This window comes from Alligator mississippiensis, chromosome 5 (assembly GCF_030867095.1).
Source record: "Alligator mississippiensis isolate rAllMis1 chromosome 5, rAllMis1, whole genome shotgun sequence".
NCBI lineage: Eukaryota > Metazoa > Chordata > Crocodylia > Alligatoridae > Alligator > Alligator mississippiensis.
This window is the reverse complement of record NC_081828.1, coordinates 208,748,382-208,770,537: the sequence shown is the minus strand read 5'-3', so window position 1 is coordinate 208,770,537 and position 22,156 is coordinate 208,748,382. Positions and strand designations below refer to the sequence as shown.

The 22,156-nt window shown below is 41.8% G+C and overlaps 1 protein-coding gene across 1 annotated transcript in view; it reads left to right on the top strand.

Annotated features, from left to right (window-relative positions):
• Positions 1 to 22,156, top strand: part of LOC102565252 (sodium channel protein type 5 subunit alpha) — a 309,008-nt gene that overhangs the window by 75,146 nt on the left and 211,706 nt on the right. The window contains exons 6-7 of the mRNA XM_059729221.1: positions 7,027 to 7,118; positions 16,862 to 17,092. Coding sequence (XP_059585204.1) covers positions 7,027 to 7,118; positions 16,862 to 17,092 — 323 coding nt within the window. The remainder of the gene's footprint in view (positions 1 to 7,026; positions 7,119 to 16,861; positions 17,093 to 22,156) is intronic.

Below are 22,156 nucleotides of genomic sequence, written 5' to 3'. Positions count from 1 at the left end.
TGAGCCTGTGGACAGGTGTAACTTGGAAATATGTTCAAGACAGGAGAGGAGCTTACTTCTTAGGAGTGCACATCCCCTCTTCTACTTTAATTGCTATTACTTTAATTTAATTACTCCTATACTGGCTTAAGTGAGCTAAACCACTGTAACTTTAACCATGAATGAAACAGGTCACTCCGCTTATATTGCTATTGGTGCAGGTGTTGGAACATTTTATAATTAAGTAAAAGTTAGCTATTATCCCTCTACATCCTGAATGATTTTAAGGCAGGGAACATCTCAGCTTTTGTCAGCTTGCTAAGCAATCTTGAACAAGCTATTTCATCTCTCTTGTGCCTCAGTTGGCCTTTCTGTAAAAAGGTTTTAGAATACATGCCTACCACTGGTTCTGTGACATTTAATAACTTAATACTTGCAGAGTGATATGAGGTCTTTGGAGGCATTTACTCCAATATAAGATGAGCCCCTCAATAATTAGATTCTATATATGGAAAATTAATAAATTTGTTATAATTTTCCAGGTGAAGAATCTAATTTTTGGAGGGTTGTCTTGAATTTGTGCCCCTCTCACTGGTACAGCAGGGAAAATAAAACTGTGGAGTCAGGTAGCCCCCTTGCCCTCTGTCCTGCCCCCACACCTTGTTCCCTCTGCAGACCCTTCCCCTCCTTCCTTACTGTCAGACCCTGCTGTCCCTTAGCTGCTAAAGGTTAGCACTTTAGTGAAGGGCAAACTTGAAAACACTGACCTTCACCAAACGCCTGTACTACAGGTACCCATATACTTAATTCATGCAGAATTGATACATTTTACTTTTTATTAAAACAGCTGCAAGTTTTAGCACAGGTACTCCAGAAACAGTCTTTTAAGCGGCACATTTGTACCTCTTTACATATCATACAAATGATGCGTGATATTAGTCCAAATCCAAAAGGCTCATCATTGATCATATTATTCATTGGACTGAGCCACATCAGAGTCAGCACTGTTCGGTACGTGCATGTACTCCAGATACCCGCCACAAAGGAGCCACGTACTAATTAGCCCGCCGCTCATAACTGGAACCAGGTGTTCTTTTCATAAGTCTTGGGATCCTCCAAAAATGTATGAGCAAATGAAGCACAGGGCAACACCTCATGGGGGGGATGTAGGCTATACTAATTGTATGCGACAGGCTGAGGAGGTGGGGTGATAGAGGGTTTCTGGGTGAATTGTTTGGGGCCCTCTTTGGTGATGTTTGCCAGACATTTAAAGGCAATGAAGAAACAGGAATCATTGGAAAAGGGAAAGAAAGGCACAGCTCAGCTATGGGAGTGAAGAGAGAGTTGAAATGTATTCAGTGTAGTGGCTCACTATAACCTGAAAAAATTGATGCTGAGAGAGGCTGCATGTAATGTGCTCTACCATCTGTCTTATTCAAGTGGGTGGCACTAACTTATCCTTGTGGTAGGATTTCGATCTTTTTACTAAGCTCAAGCATTTTTGGCATCAAAGGGAGGGTGTCAAGGCTGCCTCTGGCTTTCCCAGTGCCAGCCTTGTATTGCAGTACCTCCAGGCCCAGTGCCAGTCCCTGTGGAGGGAGCACACACACATTTTTCTAAGGGTCACATGTGTACACACGCACACACACACACACACACACACACACACACACACACGCTTCCCATCAGTATGTTTACCCAATATAGGCTACATGTTTTATAGCCGTGCTCAGTGTTGGCGGCATTTAATCAACTTCATAGCTGGTTTCCATTACTGAGCACATGCTGCTTTTGGCAGCAGTTGAATGATAGTGTATTTCCTTATATGCAAATATAAGACACGGGCCTTTTTTCCCCAGGGTGATTGGGGGAAAAAAACCCCTCTTGTATTTGACCAAATCCAGTACATAATTAAATATATAGTTATATTTGTTAAGTGGTAACAGCATTGTAGGAAAATATTAAAATGTCTGCTGCTTATAACACATCTATCCATAACAGTGACCACAAAGACATCTCTGAGGTTTCCGTTATGATTGTATCTTCCTTTCACGCAAAGAAAAATTGCAATTAGTTCAGTTCAGTGGGGATTAATAATATATTAATACATTTTAATTAGTAGTTGCTTAAAATTAACAACAACAAAAAATCCCTGTACAAACTGCAAGCACTAGAACAGCTCTCATATCCGCTTCAGAAAACACACCAGAAGACAGAAACATAGCAACACAATTAATAAAGGGAACAAACTTTGCCCTGCAAAGAGTGCCCAGGAATCTTAAATAGCTGAAGGTAGAATATAGCCAAGCATCAGGTTTATAACCTCCTCAGGGCTAATCTTCAGTTTATCAAACTAGTTTTAAATTCACAAACCCTTCTTATCCTGAAACTTAGCCAAGTTTTATTCACTGGGGAGTTCAATATTTTTAGATGGTTTTTGCATGTTAGAATAACTACAGAGTTCTCCCCCTCATCCCCATGCTAGGTAATCAGAGTGCCTTTATACAGGGTAAATCAGTCCCTGCTGGGGCTCTGTGATCCAGCATCGGCAGTCTGTGGCCATTTGGGTCTGGACCCTTCAGCGGGGTCCAGTGAAGACGATTTCAGAGCCAGGGCTGTATAACCAGCTGTTTGATAGCTTCACGTTCAGGATAGATCTCTGCACATGGGAGAACCCAGGCCATTAATTTCAATGGAATTATCCAGTGCAACCCCTTGGGGGATTGGGCCCACACTATTTTGCAGTATGCAATTCATGATATTTATTTTTTCAATAGTGTTTTTTCTCTTCCTCTCTGCTTCCTGCCCCTGCCCTCACCCTACTGCTCTCTCTGTTCTTTCGTTTTTCTCGACCTGTTTTCCATTTCATATTTAGTCTATTTTCTCCTCCTTTGACATTCTGTTCTCTCCGCTCCTTTATCCTCCATTTTTGAAGCCTCCCTTAAGCAGAATGCAACTCTGGTAACACTGACATTCTAGCTGAACTCCTGAACTCCTGGTATTTGAGTGGATCTCAAATCAGGTAAATCAACTCCATCCAACCCTAGCTAAAGCATACGGAGTCTGATGCAGAATTCTTACAGTATATAGGATTGGGACCAAAAAATCTATCGGTACTGCCCAACAGCACAACACTTCCCTGTAGAAGGACTTCCTTTGATTCCAGTAGACTTTGGATCAGGCGCTGTATTCTGGTGACAAGCAGCAGGGATGGTCTTTCACCCAGATTTTGATACCTGGTATACCAAATTACTATGGTTTTAGCCAAAATTGGTATCTGGCCACTCTGAGCACACAAAAGCAGAACACAGAAAAAACCCTTTTGAGGGCCAGCTGCATCTCAGTCATCTTTTTCTCATTGCTGGATGGGATTTTTCTTTGTTGCATTTAGCAGTGAAGTACAACAAGGGAAGATGCGGGGGGTCGGGGGGTCAGGCCTGGGCTCTGGGGGACAGGTGAGGAGGGATCAGGGGACAGCTCTCTGTGCACCCCCTGGAGCTCCAAGATCCCATGCAGTTCAGAGCTGCTCCAGGGGGGTGAGCAGAGAGATGTCTCTAGCTCCCAGCCTGCCCCCCAGAACTCAGGGCTGACCTGTATCCTCCTGGGGCCTGGGTTGACCAGGAGCAATTTGCTTCCAGTCAGGATCCACATGTGCACTTTGGTGCATTAGTTTAATGCACCGTTTTCTAGTACCTGTATCTACTAGTACCAGAAAATGGCACATTAGGCTAATCTACTGTGCAGTAATTGCCATGCATGTATAGATGGTGACGCTTTACTGCACATTAGATTTGTCTGATGCGCACTAAAGCTTCTCATGTAGATCCACCCAGAGAGCTTTGAAAGTGAGGCAGGAGTAACTAGAGCTACAGGTATGATGACTAGGGCTGGCATTGTGCATAAACTACCAGTCTTGAGTATGTAAAGGGGGCTGTGGATCTGGTGTAGAGATACTTCTCAGCTTAAGTGCTTATCGCACTGGAGTTTATTGCTCTGGGCATGTACCATTGGCATGTGCTCCCAAGACCACAGCAAGTTGAGCCAGGTCAGAGCAGCCCCAGCTGGCAGGAAGGCCAGGGGGTCAGCATGCCAGCCCAGAGCTGCTCTGACCGGGCTAAACGTGCTGTGAAGGAGCTGGCTGGGGTGCATGGGTGCTTCAGTGCAGGACTAGCTGACAGGCAGTCCCTGCACTGAAGCACCCTCGTGCCCCAGCCAGCCAGGGCAGTATCTACACATGCATTGCTAAGGAATAAAAAAACCCCAACTCCTCAAGTACTATTACAAATACTATTCTACTGCAGAGTAAATTAATCTGCCCCAGCCTAATAAGGGCTCACGTGTAGACACATGACCTTTACAGTGGAAGTCATTGGTTTCCTGCGTAGTAAAAGTCTTGTGTAGACATGCCCAAGAAGTCCATAGGCCTGATGCTGACTCTCTGAACAAGTACTGAGTACAGGAACAAGGTTGTGGCCAACAAAACTGACAGGATTTCCCTCTCTGTGGTACTCTGTGTATGTGTTAGTTCTCACAGTGGTGTAAAATAAAATGAATCTCAGTCCAACTCTCCCACCAAAATCATAGAAGCTGCATAATAGCCCTGTCCCCTTCCCCCCATTGGTGGAAAAAGGCCCCAAAATTCTGACTTTCCATGTTTATGCCAAATTTCTTATCATAATGATGATAATATTAATATGAATATTGAATATCAAATATTATTAAAATATTTAATATTATTAATTTAATATAATATTATTGTCAAATATTGAATATGAATATGAATATCAAATGATGCATATTGCTTGTTTAGAAGGCCCCTAAAATAGTGCGTCTCATGGAAGACTCCCTCTGCCAAAAAGCTACATTCTGCAATAACTAGGTGCTTTGGAATTGGGTTATATTGCCTTTTTTTTTCTTCTCCTGATTTGTACTATATAATCATATTTGTAATCAAATGCGTTTTTGACAGAGATGAAGAGTCCAGTTATAGGCTAGGGCTGGAAGAGAACTGCAGCAACCTTTATTCTCATGCAGTAGCCAACAATTCTTCAAGTACCAAATTAGCAGGGAGAAAGTTAAGATTGATTGCAATACAGTCAGAATAGCAGGAATTCTGCTTTCCAGGTCTGTAGCCATCAGACAGTAAGAGGCACTGGATAATTCTCAGGTCTGATACAAGCTGAATTTGTATGCACAAAAATCCTTTAAACCAGAATTGTATTGAATCTACAAACAGCTTTACAACCTTGTTTGCACATATGTTTATATGATAGTACTAGTAGTTCTGTTTATGCTTCTGAAAGCCTGAGTAGAAGAAAGTGTATAAGAATTCAAGATGGGATGGAGAGGTCTGAAATACATGAGTTTCTAGTGCAAACAAATTTAGGTATGAAATATTGATGCACCCAGCTAGCATATACAGTGATGGCTAGAATTAAATGAACAGGAGGTGCAGCTATTTTGTTAACAGGTGTTATTGGGCAATTAGTATCACTTCCTGTAGAAGAATTATGTCATCATGGTGAAATAGACTCTTATCTCCCTTCTGAGTAGATAATGTCACCAATTAAATAGGCCATTGATGCAGACAGCATTTATTAGTGCAATAAACTGATGCAGCACTAAACCCATAAAGTTGTACACAAGACTATTCTCACTCATTGTACTAAGGAGCACATTACAGTATACGGTGTAGTTGATCCTAAGCACTCCTATGCACTCTGTAGTTAGTAAATGTCTGATTGCAAAGAGAAGTCAAGAGCACTTTCTCCAGTGGTCATCCAGCTAGTTATTATGCTCCAACAAATCGGTGGTCAACTAAAATGCATCCATATGCCATTACTCAACCATACATTCTTTGCAACCTCTGCATGTTACGGAGGAGGTGGTCGGCATTAGCCCTCATTTGACTGGACTGAAGTTCTGTTAGATTCACGAGTTTGAGGAAAGCTTTTGTTCGGCAAATGTTTACCAAATTTCCCAATGAGATTCACTCTGAAGAGGTGAAGCAGTGTTGCCATCTCAGACAATAATCTGGAGTAGCGGATCTGGGGACACTGTGTTATAACCCCACTAGAGGTCTCTGCACAAAACCCAGTTTGCCAGCTTCTGTAAATCAGTGGGTGAATTTAATACCAAAAACAGGAGTTTGACTGCCCCGGGAAATTTAAAATATGCAAACGTAACAGCACAGGGTTGTGATGGAGCCCAAGAGCTGAACTGTGCAGAAGACAAGATGGTGAATGTGCTGTATGGCTTTTGTCAGGTTGAAGAAATGACCTGTGTGAAACAATACCACATCAGAATTGTCCAATTACTTACCCTCACGGTAGCACAGTACGCTCACTTTGCACAGGTTTTTGTGATAACGTAACAGGCAAAACAGGAGAGAATCAGGATCAGTATTTTTAATCAGAAATGCATTACAGTAGAACTGAAATTATACTCATTTAAAATCCATCTGCTGGCAAACAGACAAAGATTATGTGCACAAAAACCAAATCAATTTGTTATCATCTCTTGGAATCCGCATCAGCTGTGCCACATACCAAAGCAACATTGAGAAATAATCCCATGGAATTATATGCATTGATATTTCCCCTGATTGTCCTAAATATGCTTGATTTCAGTTACTGGGTCACCATTACTAGGAATATTTTAGACTTAAATTTTCTCATGTCTTTTCATTTACCTTGCTGTTCTTTTTTTTAAATATGTCTGTAATAATTGCTGGGAAAATGAAGTATTTTTTAAAGGATGTCAAAATGCTCACAGCATGCATTGTTGAGCATGGTTATGATGAAGTCCTTCTCGTAGTTTTAAAGGAACTGATGCCAAATATATAAGATTTATTATAGAGGTAACACTTAAAATGTTTTATAGTATGACATACTCAGAAAGAATGGCATCTAAGAACAGCCTCATCATGGGGACGCCCCATTCAATTTGGATGCATTCGTTCATATATCATAAGTGAATGCACTGTTCATTCAGTCCAATAGCACACTCTGTTGTATAATTCCAAATAACTGTGGCTTAATTCTACAGGTATGTAGGAGAATTTGTGAATGTAGGCAGTGTTGCACCTCTTCGGACTTTCAGGGTATTGAGAGCTTTAAAAACTATTTCAGTAATTCCAGGTAAGAAGCCCTGATCCTTGCATATTAGCTCTCAGCTACAAGTGATTCTCTCTCTGTCTCTCTTTGTCCCCTTGACTGTTGTTTTTTGCTGGCGTTTTGTCATTGTCTGTGTGTGACTTTCCCTTGTTACAGATACATAACTGAATTTGTGGACCTGGGCAATGTCTCAGCCTTACGAACGTTCAGAGTACTTCGGGCGCTGAAAACAATCTCAGTCATTTCAGGTGAAAATCAGGTTAAACACTCAGGCTGCAGTTAAAGCCTACATGCCATTTCCAGTAGAAACGACAGTAAACATCAAGGACCTCACAGTAGATACTGATCGGGAATGGATGAATGTAGGGAATGTGACCTGTCAATAGAATACATTTGTCATATGATTTTCAATACCACTTTGTGTGCGAAAGGAATCGGCATGTTTTCAAAATGGCAAGAGCTCACCAACATGAGTACTGCTATGTAAGTTCTTTGGTGCATCATGAATTGGATCCGTAAAGTACTCGTTTCTGAACCATATGAAAACGGCAATGAAATTCTCTTATGATCTTCAGAGATTGACCTTACCAATGACATGATACATGGTGACCTGAGAGCATGTGTTAGAGCTCACGAGTACGTCCTCAGAAGAGTCACAGCGCGTGCTCAGCTTCTGGCTGAAAACATAGGTAGCCTGGGGTTTTTTCCATTTTTTTTTCTGGTGCTCTCCCAGTTGCAATGGCAACAAGTGAAATTTGGGCTCTGTTGAAATCAGTAAGGGTTTTGCCATTGACTTCAATGGGGCCACAGTTTCACCAACAAATATTAAATGCTACTGTCCCAAAGACAATCAGTAATTAATGAATTAGCTCCTGTTTCCATAGTTTTTTATTTTAAATCAAATGACTATTGGCTCTCCTTTGGCAAAGGTTTGTTTCTTAAAATAAATTTAAAAAAAATACTTCCAATGAGTGATTTATTCAGAGGCAGACTAATTTCAGAACTTAACCCCCTGGCAAGATATATTCTTACCACATGTTATCTATGGACAGGTCTCATTCAGCCTCAGTGTTTAACATATCCGACCTGCATGGCAAGGTAGAGCAGATAGCAAAAACCGTGCATGGTAGATCCTGTCAGTGATTATCCTGAACAGATGTTGGCAATTACATATCAAAAATACTCTAAACTTTGAGTAGGCTGCTCAAAACCTTCAGTGCAGCCATTTCAGATTAACGAGATCTTTTTTTAAACTCCACGAGACGCTAGACACTTATATTGCAACAGAAATATAAACAAATGCCCCAGTGTAAGTGTTTATAGATATTTATGCTCTCAGAGCTGATATTTTAACAGCCACACGTAGCTTAAAATGTTGTCGTGAATTTTGTGATTAGGATACGACAAAATCTTCTACAACATGGGCCAGATTCTTCAACCTGAGCTCATTCACTCTGAGCCCCTCCAGCCATGCGTGATTCAACTGAGACCAATGTACAGAAGGATGCTGCTCACTGGATACATCTACATGAGATGCTTTACTGCACACTTGCCTGATTAGCTCCTTAGTAAAGTCTCAGCATCTATGCGTTGAGCCCTATTAGCCCACAGTAAACTAATAAATGTTGTTGTAGGTTAGTACCTGTAAACACAAATACTGTCCTACAGTGGCGTTATTTAGTGCACTGCAATGCACATATAGACGCTGATAGGGCTGGCTGGTGCACGAGAGTGCTTCAGTGCAGGGGCTGCCTGCTGGCTAGCCCTGCACTGGAGCACCTTCAGGGGCCCAGCCACTCTCTCTGCAACATGTTGAGCCAGGTTGGAGCAGCCCCGGGCTGGCAGACTGACACCCTGGGCCCGCTGCCAGCTGGGGCTGCTCTGACTCAGCTCAATGTGCTGTGGTCCCAGGCACACGTGCAAACATGGCACCTGGGAGCAATAAACTCAGGCGTACACTGTGCCAGAGTTTATTCAATCATATTAATAGCACATGTAGATGAGCCCAGTGTGTATCAGGGGGTATATCTACACGTGTATTTACACACCCCTAAACTTAAGGCTCTTTTACTTAAGGCGATTTAGGCATGCATGTATAGAGGGATGCACCAATGTGCATTAAGGCTCATTATATTTAGGTGCAAATAGCTAAGTCATCAGCACATGTGCAGATGTGCTAATGTGCATTAACGTGGTGTGTATCCATTGATGCACACCATGTTAATATGCATTAGCGCATCTACATGTGCACTAATGCAGCTGAGCTATTCATGCCTAAATTTGATACCTGCTTTATGCATTAGGTTTGCACCTTAAAAATGGGAATTTTAGGCTAAGTCTGCTTAAAAGAGGCACATGTAGACATGCCCAGGGTGGCCCAAAACTATCTTTAATGAGTAGTTTCAAATAATCAGTACTTAACTGTCATGCTCTGAGAAACCTTCGGCATTCCTGTTTTACATTTGACTCATTGGGCTTGAAGGGAACCCCCCATGTGGCGGAAAGGTTTGGTTAAGATTTTTACAATTGCATTGTTCACTCTGAACGTGCTTTTGCTTGGGAAAGCCACGGTTTAACTGCAAGCTGAGCATCATGATTTATAGATCACATAAGGCAGTAATGGCTAAACAAAAAAGAGCTTTCAAGCTCTCCTCTGCCAGTGATTTGAAGGCTAACCTGGAGAGACAGCCCTCTCCAGGGGACGCCTTTCACTTTCCATCTTGTCTCAATCATGAACCTCTTCAGAGCAGAGCCTGCCAATTTTGCTGAGTTATGTGCTGTAATTTTGTCATGTTCTCTATCACAAACCAAGTGAAAGCCTGTTACACTTCAGACAATAAATTGTACCTAGTTTGTAATGAAAAGAGGTAAATTAGAGAGGAAGGAGGATTTTATTTAAAATACATGTAAACGCTGCAGTAGTCATAGATACATAAGTGAGCTATTTGTTGGTGAAAGAAAGCATAGATAGAAATGTAGCAGTGCAGTACACAGGAACACAAGTTCTCTCATTTCCTTGTGTGGAGACTCAGATAACCTTCTCATAAGCAATATCTTCATGCTAGGGGCCAAGGGCCTGATCAAACAATTTACGTAGGTGTCACCACTTTGTTTTAGGTACCTCCACTTAGGCATTGCAGTGCCTGAAAAGTAGGAAGCTGGACCTAGGAAAGTGATCCAAATCAACAAGGATAGGCAGCTGGGATCCCCAGGCAATTGGTGGAGAGTTAGCCAGCACCAAAGGGCAATCTGGAGCACCTAGGTATTCAACAGAGAAGCACTTAAACAAATAGTAAATGTTAGCTGTGGCAGGGTCTTAAACCCAGCCTCTCCTCAGAGATGAGGTGCTCCCAGACAGAGGTTTCTGACTCATGCAGCATTCAGTTCAGAGCAGCATCCATGAGCAGTAGTCTGTTAGTTATAGCGCTGACCTAGAAAGTAGGAAACCTGTTTTCTAGGCCTCCCTCAGCTTTGGGGAACCCAAACAGACATCTCCAGCCTTCCAGGGGAGCGGTCTACCCGTACAGCTGTTGAATATCCTGCATGACCAAGAAGGCCTGTCATGGGGGTATAAGGAAAGCAGTCCAGAACAAGCCTGCTTCTCTGCCCCAGTGAGAAGAGCACTCTTTTCAGAGGGAGAAAAACCTGGTTTCAGTCCCTCCTCTCAGACTGGTGTCTACATTGTGCATTAGGCAGTTGCCGGAATAAACCTGGCAGCAGGAAGCATAACCTAAGGATCCTCCCCCATCCAGGTCCTGGCCCTCATCACTGGGTTACGGCCACACTCCCACATGCTTGTTCTCCTTCTGACCCAGTGAATCTTGTATTTTGGGCTACCCAATGACCCAGATTCAACAGGAAGCATCAAAGGGAAGGGTTCCTCTGCCCAGACTGTTGTGTAGCCTGGTGGTTAGGGTGCACTCATGAGAAGGGAATGATGCTTTGAATCCTCTTGGGTGGAAATGGGCCCAGAAAACAGGTCTCCCACTTCCCAGGGGAGGGCTCTAACCCCTGGGCCACTCTGCCAAAGGTGGATAGCAGCAGTAGCACCCACCAATGCTGTATTTGTGCAGTACTCGGTGCTCTGTGGAAGCCTAATTGGGGACTTAGGCAGGTGCTAAGTGCTTCCCAGTTCTGATCTGGATTGCAAAGGAGCTTAGGCAGAAGTTGTAAGCTTAGCACTTGAGCTGAATGGTGCAGGTACAGGAGCCTAAGCCAGGGCACCTAACAACCTTTACAGGTGAAAATGAAGGTGCCTAAGGACTCTGGAGCAGAGTCTGCAGTCAGGACTTGACTGAGTTCGAGTGAGGGGCAAGAAGGTGGGAGCCAAAACCCAGCCACTGCCATTCCCTGTGGCAGCACGGGAAACCAAGTACTGCCAAATTCTGCGGTAGCTGAATGCTGCCAAAGCCCCACGTCTGTGGGCCAGTTCAAAGGGCTCATGGCTCAGATCCTGCCCACAGGCCATGGGTTGCTGACTTCTGCTCTAGATGCCTCAGAGGTTTTGTGGCCTCTGGGGAGGTGTCAGGTTGGGATATTTCTTGTGACCTGGGCACCTGCGTTCTTTCCATCAGAACAATTTGGATGAGACCCCCAAATCCACGGTTCTTCCCATAAGAATCAATGACACTTTTGCATTGTTTGGTTATATTTTCACCGAAGGGGGCAGATCCTCTGCTAGTGGAAGGCTTCCCTCCAGCAAAGCACTTAGTGCGTGACTTTAAAAGCGCTCTGTTTAAGTGGAAATCAATGGACATTTTACCACTGACTTCAGTAGGAGCAGGAATAAACCAGTGCTTAGTGGTTTTAAAAATCTCACCCTTAGAGCACATGCCCAAATTTAAGTACCTGAGCAAGACCATTGAAGGTCAAGAGTTCGCTAAATTCACTACTCATCTTTTGGGAAGATCCTGGTGATGTGCTGTCATGAGCAGGAGCTGGAGACCTGGCCTACTGGGTCTCCAGTAAGTATATTCAAAGGTCTATTTGTGAAAACCAGCTTCCTGGTCTCTGATTTCCTCAAGTAGCCATATACTTTAGAAGAATAACCAAGGCTTTTTGTTTGTGACCTTGAACTTCCTTTATTGTAGGAGATTTAATTTATTAATTAGCACTTCACACTTTGTATATCACTATGGCAACTGGACTCTGCACATTTAATTTTAAAAGACCCACAGCGTTCTTGATCGAATGGTTCCATTTAATTAATCAGTGGGATTGATCCAAATCCCATTGAATTGGGTAGGAACCTTTCCTTTGATTGCAGTGTACTTTGGATCATGTATATTGAGAACCCGTCTCAGAAACAAGTAAATCTAAGGCCTCTGGAACCTGCTCCAGCTCCCATTGAATTTAACACGAGCTTTTCCATCCACTTGGATGAGATCTGGAGAAAGTCCCTAGGTATTATCATGCAGTCCTGAAAGATAGTTGTGGAGCAAAGCATAAAAATCTCAAGGCCTTATAGGTGAAGTCAGTATTTTTTCAGGGGGGTCTGGAAGCTGCCCCCTTCGGCACAACTTAAATCTCACTTCAGTCCCTTTGCCCAAGAGGTAATTATCATCCTCAAGGAGCAGGCAGTCAGTTGGAAGCCTGTGAAGGGCAACACGCTCACCTGGAGGTGGCAAACACATGGCATCTCATATGAAGACACTATATGCATGTCATAGGGACTCCTAGCCTTGTTATAGATAGATGATCTGCAGTAATGTTGACAGTCTTATGAATTTGCCAAGGTAATATAAAACTGCTAGCTGCAGCATGCGTCTCTGGCTAACGACATAACACGCTTGTCAGAGTGTGTTCTCAGTACCTTATACATATAACTCGAACATTAATGAGACCTGTGCATCTCTTGGGAGTGACATACACAAGTAAAGTGACAGCAATCACAGCACAAGTCTGTTCCTGGTTTTGCTTTGTTTTTTGTTTTTTTTCTTTTCTCCTCCCCCAGAATGTGCATGAAAGTGCCTGAAGTACAGTAGGTGATTGCCAACATCTGGTAAGGATGACATACTGAACATTGCTAATAATCAATTCAATTTTAGAGGAGGAATGGATGCTGTTGGGGGATATTGCCATTTTTCACTGTTTGGTGTTGCTTGCTTTCTTATGGTTTCTGATTTGCACTCAAATACTTATTATTTGATTCACTTCTGGTAGTGTTCTAATGTATTGACTTCTGTTAGCATTAACAGTAATGTTTTGGACCAAATCCCTCTTGCTCGCTGCAGCTGCCAATTTAGCTACCTTTGTGACCCTCAACACCAGAGCATCTGAAATTAGTGAGCTTACTTCTGAAAAGCAAGCAGGATTTGGCCCTAATAATGCAGAAAGAACTTAGACCTTCAGATAAGCATTGCCTTCATTGCTCTACAAGGGCCTAGACCAGGGTCCATTGATATTAATGGATTATTGACTTTCAGTGGGCTTTGGTTTAGGCCCTGAGTTTTGGCTGCATGCTGCCCAGTTTGGTGCCTGACCTGCAAGAGTTAAATAAATGCCTTTAATACTCCATAAATAGTACTTTCTATTAAGCTGTCTTGCAGTGCTCTCATTGGCATGATTTCAATGGAGGATTATTTATCTAAAAGATTTAATAGTGCTCAAAATTGCAATACATCTAGCAATTACCTTTACAAAAAATAAAACCAGGAAGAGATAAACTCTGGAAAATGCAGAGCACCTGCGGCAGGGCTCCCCCAATTCCTAGTGACCTGGGTTTCTAGTGTTCAGATTAGCAGGAATCCGAATACATTATTCCAGGAGCCAAATGACTATAAGAAAAACGATTACTTTTTAGGCTATATTTTGATTTTGTAGGATGAGACCAAAATACAATGATCCTGCAAAAGATATTCCAAATCCGCATGTTGTTTTCCCCAGCAAAACCCACCTAACAGTAACCTAAATAATTTTTTTAAAAACTAATAATTGTTGTAAATTTGCTGCTAAAGTGCTTTCCCACTAAAGTGTACAGGCAGGGCCTGGAGGCTTTAAGAAAAGTGAAATAATAAATGGCAAACCTGCTCAAAATGAAATGCTCTGATCCCTGCAAAGATTAAAGATATAAAACAAACAGTGGAGGATTATCATTCTGTTCCACACTCGAGCGCCTAAACTGATAAGATGCATTTCATGAGTTGGCCTTAACATTAACAGTTTTTGGGACCTGCTCTTGCAAACCTTTTTCTTCCAATCGCCACCTGCGCAGCTAAGAATTTGCATCAGAGTCCTAAGACAAGGCGTCCCTCATTCATCGCTCATGAGAGCAAGTGTTTGCAGGTTCAAGTCTGTAATTGTTTCTTAAGGAAGGAGAAGCAGCACAGATATTTTACTTGCAATATACCTTGCTGTCTTTTGCTATATCAGAAGGTATCTGGCAAAGCAACTCCTCTTACCATTGCACTTAAATCCTACAGATGCAGGCTCTGAGCATGGATTCATGTTACCAAAGTGAATGTCATGCTGGAATTTCCTATGAGTTCTTGAGGACAAAGCCTAAAAGAGGTTGCAGTTTAGCTGTTTTCCCCTAAAAGGCCCAATGTCCCATCAGACAATCCCAGATTTGAGCAACTGCGAGAGGGCAAGCAGCTATACTCTTTAAGAAGGAACAAGAAAGGAAATTCAAGCAAAACAAATCATTTTATTAGGTAGCAAACAATTAGAAAAAAAATGTCCTAATGCATTTATAATTGAGGCTCTCACCAGCTGATTTGTTGCTGTTTAATTTTAATCCATTAATGCCCTGGCCCTGTATTTTTCACACGGGCTCCGTTCCTGTGGACTTCTGTGGGAGTGTGGCCAAGGAAAACCTGCAGAATTGGGCTATAACCAAACCTTTTGTAGATGCATAGCAAGGCTGAATATATTCTACCCTTGGGAGGCCCATTTCCCTTTGAGTTCTTAATGTTCATTTAAAGCTAGTTTAGCGGACGAGTTCTGCTGCCCTTTAGGCACTGAAACACGGGGCCAGATTTTCAGTATTGTCCAATACACTTAAAAATCTGGCCTCTACCTAGGCACTTAGCTGGGAATGCTTTTGAATGTCCGGCCCTGAGCCATTTTGAAAATGTGTCCTTTGCTGGCTTTGCAGGGGGATCCAAGAGAGATTGATGGGGAAAGCTGGCTTCCCCATAGCCTGGTAGTTTGATATGGCATGGCTTCAGGGCCATGCCGTGTCCGCTAATCCAGTTCCTGGTTTATGGTAGTAGCTGCACCCCACCCCAAACTGGAATTGTTTAAGGTCCTGGATCCAGAGGTGGTGGCAGACTCCTCAGCCATGCCAGAAGCTCACCCTGCTTTAAATGTAGCAGCTGCCTTTTTGCCAAAAAATTGGGATGAGAACAAAAACAAAACAAAGCCAAATGACTTGGGGTTTGGGGGCTTTTTTGGCTTTTTTGGTCACTTGGCCTAATTGAACATTCATGAGTAAGACTCATGGGAATCAGACATGGCAGTGTTCGGTAGGCACATCAACACAGGTGGGAAGTGTTACCATGAGAACATCATCTGTTTTCAGCTCTGGTTTTTCTTTGAACACGTCTCCCTTTTATGCTGCCATACTGGTGTCAAGGATCAGGAGCACCAGTTGCTATTTCATGAATATCAATGAGACGCAACTATTAACCAAGCAACAGAGCTTCTCTCAACATGCACTTTATCTGGAATTTCTGCTGCATCTTTAATGAGGCAGAAGAAGGCTTCTTTTTTTTTTTAAAGGAAAGCATCTTCTATTGTGTTTTTTACATAATATGCCATCAATTGCCATTGCTGTTCTCAGGGAACGTTTTCCAAGCGAGCCTTTTTTTTTGTGACAATGGCATAATTATTTAAACACATTTGGAAAAGCAAGCTTCATTTGCATGCATGTTGTACATACTGTAAGTAAAACAGGCTGTATTGGGTTGGTCCAACCCTTCAATTTTCTCTTAGTGCTGGCAGCATACTTAAAAATAATTACCCCAGCAAGGTGTTTATTTTCACTTGACTATCTCAGTTATACATTACTTAACTTGTTACTAGTTTCTCCTGCCTTTTTTTCTGCTTTTTCATATATTTGATCCCACTTCAAGTACACATTTTGACATGCAATTGGGTCAGTCAGTAGGACTATTCATGGCAAGCAAGCAGGATTTGGCCAGATGATATGTAACGTGATCTGACATGGAGTAATATCCACGTATCTCTTGATTGCTCGCACAGGGCTTAACGTTTATCAAATCATCCTGCCGATTTAGAATTAATCTGCATTTTTAAAAGTCAGTAGGTCTTAGGCTCCTAGGCCATCTACTCTCTCTTGAAAATTTTACCTAAGGACTTTTTAGTAAGCAACTTAGCATATCCTTGACAAGCCAGTGATGAAAGTCTTCCATATGTTTATGTCACGTACATATGTAGCCTGAATCCCTTGAAATCTAATCGTCTGCCCAAGCTATTTTATTTAGCTCTGATCAGTTTTGTGTCTCATGACTTGCTATCTATTTCATTCAGTTATTTTCCCCTTTTTAATGGCTTTTAATTTAAGAAAAAATAGGAAGAATAAACCTAAGTAGGCAGAGATTTACCCCCCAAAATAGGCCAAAAATACATTTTCAAGTGAATTGCTTCTGCCTTGATTGTGCCATCTTATTACAAACATATACTAAGGACCCCTTTTACTTATAAATGGTAGAGTAGGGCTGAGCAGACTTTCAGCATCAAAAAGAGCTAACTGTACCATTGTTTCAGCTTCTAAGTCTATAAACTCTTGGCTTTTATCTCCCTAGGGTTGAAGACCATTGTAGGTGCGCTTATCCAGTCTGTTAAGAAACTTGCCGATGTGATGATCCTGACCGTTTTCTGCTTGAGTGTCTTTGCCCTCATAGGCTTGCAGCTCTTTATGGGCAATTTAAGACATAAGTGTATCAGGAACTACACTGAGCTGAACTCCACCAACGGTACATTTTATTTGGATGGCAAGACGTGGTACTCCGTGGATGAGTTTCTAAATGATCAAGGTAATACACTGTCTTTACCCTCTTCAGTTAGTTATATGTTTCCTTTCTGTTACGTTGTCAAAACATATGTACAAAACAGTGGTACTAAACCTAAGTTTGGATTAAGCTGCCCCCTGCAATCACAGCGCTCTACACTGGCATTTCCTAGACTGATAATGATAGTGACTGAAACACCTTGCAAGGTCACCAACCCTTGCAATTTTTTTTCAGTTGGTTTCATGACATTTTCCTGTTAGCCTCCATTCTTGGAGTCAGATGACCTGAAACTCTCCCCTGCCTTTTTTTATTAAAGTTTTCTAACTGTGTATGAGGAAAAAGAAAGCTTGAAACATGATTTTAAGCCAAAAGGTTTAAAAACCAAAGGCAAATAAATCCAACATTGATTTATTAAAATAACTCATAGTTTTACAGCAGTGTGTGTGATGTTGAGGGGCTGAACTCCTCATTTGGGGTCAGCAATACTGCATCGTCTGCTGCTGTGATGTTATTACCAGAAGACTTGTTTGTTAGACCAGAGTACTTTTTTATGGCTCTATGGGTTGCTGTTCTTTGAATTTCAATTACAATATGTTCATTAAATCCATGTATAAACTTCACTTATAGGGAAAAGAAAGTTTAAATGAGAGTGGAAGCCTTAGTTATCGGCAGGGGCCTACTCCAGAACCCACTGGGGTCATCAGAAGGCCCCAGTCGATTGCAATGGGTGTTAGATCAAGCCTTAAAAATGTAACTATATAGATGCTTCTAAAAAAAAAGAATCAGCAAGACAAGTGTATTGTTAATTTATGAAAGGGTATATTTGTGGGTAATCTGTTATTTTATGTATTTTGAGAGGGAGGATGGCTTGGGGGTTAATTCATGTGGGATGTGGGAACTTTGAGTTCCTTGCCCTACCACGGATCTCTTGTGAGGACTTGGACAAGTCACTCAGGGCTTTTTCTGTTTTGGTATCACAGTTCCCCATCTGTAAACAGGAGATAATTACCGTTCTACTTTGCATGGATAGCACAAAGAAAAATATCAAATACTGCAGTTTGTTCAGATACTGCAGTAGTGGGTGGAAATATGAAACACAGAGATAAAAAGATACAACTGAAATAAATAGCTTGAATGGAGTGGTAAAAAGAATCTGGCTCAGGTTCAGGGGTTTAAAAGTAGGGGAGAATACAAGCTAGAATTGTTTCTACTTTTTTGTCACACGAGATTATACTGCTGTTATACAGGTAACCAACTTAGAATGGTGGGTGCAACTGGGTTAATGCTTAGCCTTTAGTCATTAATAATTTAATGAGTACTGTGATGATGATTGTACCCGCTTATGCCAGTAGGTGACATGCGGCTCCGGACCGCACTCAAACCAGTGTCTATACTGATACACTGGTACATCAAGCGTTCTCTCTTTGGGAGATCTCCCCCTGCCTTCCTGCCATATCTTGATTTTAATGAAAGAGAAAGGGAGGTTTCAAATATGTTGCCGACCACCCTTGGGTATGCAATATTGGTAGCTGTTTCCTGGGGCTCCTCTTCACTCCTACACCCCATCCACTCACCATCTGAGGCTCATCAGCCTTATGATGCTTGGTACTCTGAGTGGATACAGCCAGCCCTGTTTGGTGTTTTTCTTTCTTAAAATATCCAGACCACAGGAAGGCCCCACATATGGTTGACTTGGCAGCACTTGAGAATTAATTATGGAAGATATGGATTTGTAACATCTTGAGTAAAAAAGGATCCCCAAATTAATCCATAAATCACCATGGTCCATGATCACATTCGTTAATAAAGAATGTCCAAAATGTATACATTAGTCACAATGGTCCAGACTCAAGTCCAAAATCAAGTAGGTCTATAATTAATTATCAGACCAAATAAGTCCCGAGTAAGTTACCGGGCTCTCTTAATTCAACATAGCCCTATATCACATAACCTATTCTCTTAACCCACTCACCCTTAATTAATTCTGGTTGCAGGGGTATCGGCTGGGTCCAGGGCCTGGCAGGGTTCTAGCTCAAACCAAGGGCTCCATCAGGATATGGCACAACAACAACAAAAACAAAACCACACAACAACAAAAAAGAAGCGGCAATGTCCCTACCCCACTCGCGCATCCTTCTTCCCGCGTGAGAGTACTGGGGTCCAGGACAGGTCCTCTTCGGGGCAGCCCTGGTTCACAGGAGAGGAGGATACCCCTCTAGGTATCCTGGCTATGGAACTAGCTCAGTGCCTTACCAGCCTCAGCGTTTCGGAGCTTGGGGCAACCATGCTGCTTTCCACTCTCCCGTTGCATGGCTCTGTTCGGCCTCTTGTAGCTGGGTCCTGGTGCTGGCGTCTGACATCTTGCCCCATGTACCTCTCAAGCCTCAGGGAGCATGAATTTATAAATCAGAGGCAATGCCATTCACCACTCCATGACCTCTGTTTCTGCACCTGCATCAGATAAGTAATTGATGGTTCCAGCCCTTACAAGGCATTTTGCCAGGGTGGTTTGAGGTTCTCCTGTGCTGCCAACACCCCTCCCATGGGATGTCTGGCCACCTGTACCAGTGCTGTAACAAGGATAGAGAATAAAGACATAGTGTGCAAATTAAAGATACTGATCAACTGCAAGTGGTAGACAGATATGATCTAAAGTAACAAAATAAGTGGAAGTATGCAGTCAATATGGAAGGAGTGTTGTATAGCCAGGAGCCATATGGCTTTATATGAAATATTTACTGGCCTCTGGATGAGAATAATGAAGTGTACTCTGGGATCCTGGAGGAGACAGTTACACCTATTAGAACAGGAACTAAAGCAAATAACTTATGACCTTAGCACTGAACTACTTGAGCAAAAAGGAAAAAAAGGATCAGGATGAGTTTTTCAGCTGTGTTGGGTAGCATTCTAGATTTCATGTTTTCATATGAGTTATGGTGAAATGAAGTGACGGTTATCAAAGAATTACTGATCACAGTTTAATCAAGATTCCAATTTTCAAACTCTGGAATGATTAAAGCAACACATATCTGTAAATTAAAGTTTAGACAGATCAAATTAGATAAAAACAGGGTTATATTAATTAAAACAGGCTGTCAGCATTTATTATGAAAATTGGCTAATATAAAGAGATGGTAGAGTTCACTCAGAGGGAGTGTTAATCATTTTGAAAACTCAATGTAGACTTCAAAATTAATGTAGATGAGTGACAAATCTCTTAAACTAGTTGTGCGCAAGAACATTGATCTAAAAAAGAGAGAGAAGTCTGAAGTCTTGTTAGAATTTTTATAGTCTCTATTATTAATATGCTCAAAAAGCAAAACAGGCCAAGTGAAATATAAATGTTTTAAGAAAAAGTATCACGCGTGTTGTATTTGGGTAAGGCCAAAGAGTTTGATGCAGATTCTCGGAGAGATGCTTAAAGACACAAAAGCAAGTTAGGAACTTGTGGATGGGGCATCTTTTGTGGCTTTGCGAATCTCTTTTTACATTTGTTGAATGAATAGAAATCTTGTACCAGTAGAGCCCATTAATAGGGTAGAAAGGTTAGTTTGGCTTTTATCCTGGGTAGAGCTTGGAGACTGAGTTTATGGACTTCCTTGATGATCTTCACCTGAAGATTGAAGAGAAACTGTATTCTATTCATCCTATCTTGCAGTGATCTTTTATACAGTCAACCATGAGGTGTTGATAACATGTTTATGTGACAGGAAGGCAGGGTATTGTGGTACTGCTCTACATTGGTTCTCCTCTTTCCTAGTAGTGAGGTCCCTGATGGGGGTGATAGTCAAGTGTTTTACAGCCAATCCCTAAGGTCAGTGGAGAGCAACGTTTTACAGTGTCCATCTGTGTGCCAAGTTTGTTTGGTGAAAACGCCTGGGAGGTAATTCTCAGTAGTCTCCCCTCTGCTTTGGATCTCCACCCCCATTGCAGCCTATCAGAGCCGAAGCTTAGACATTGCTTAGAAGTGCTGTAGGATCTTATTAGGGTAGGCCTTTATCAGGAGGGGTTAAGTTGTGGGGCATTGCTTGGGGAATTGTTTTATTATTTAATATTTTATTTTCATATTTTATCTACTTTTATAGGCTACCTTGTTTTTATTGTAAGCTGCCCTGAGCCTTTTCTTGGACAGGACAGAATATAAATCAAATAAAGGTACACAAAGTATGCCCAATAGCAATGGACTCTTTATCCGATAAGATATGGGATCAATTTTTTGATTTGTCAGTTATTTTAGGAAAACGTTTGATACCTTAGAAATACCAAGTGGAAAACCACAAATAAAGTTCCAGCTTTTAAAGCAGCGTCTAGGAAAGCAGCTAGTAACTAATTACAGATTTGTAAGAATGGCAAAGGCAAAGGCAAAGGCTATGATGGATGCATGAAAGACACGTTTGGTAAAGCGCAGTTTAATAGGTGTGTGAGTCAGCCTGGATTTCTAAATGGTAAATGCCAGACAAGTATGTTACTTGTCTAAAGGGAGAAAGAGGTGACCAAGAGAATGAATGTGTTTGGATGTGCTGGTTCATGTGCTTGATGATTATATAAGCCCCCGTGTAATTTATGTAATATGTTCTCAAGATGAGTAATTGACTGGTCAGTAAGTAGAAAGCAGGGATCTGAAGTGAAAGGACTATTTTCAAGAACTGATCCCAGTTGTGAGGGCTGAGCATGTGAAAATCTGTCCCTTTATGACCAAGATTTTCAAGTAACCACTGATTTTCTTTTTCTTTTTCTTTTCCTTTTCTTTTATGTCTCCCATTTTAGGTATCCCATTTTAAGCTTAAAGGAACCCATTTTCACAAAGTGCTGAGCTCATATTCTTTGAAAATCATGTTCAGAGAAGTCGGGCTCCTGGAGGGCGCAAAGCATTAAACCTAAAGTTACTTTTGAAAATCATAGCCAGAGTGAACTATGTGACCTTTGATATGCTAAACTGGTGTTAGCTCTGCTTAGGAATTGCTGAATACCTTTTTGTGAGTGGGGAGAAATTTCCACAGAGCTTAAAGACTACCTGCTGGACTTGTTCGGTGTGGTGGCTTTTTTTCCTTTCCTCCTGTACGAAGCTGTATACAAATGAAAAGCCTG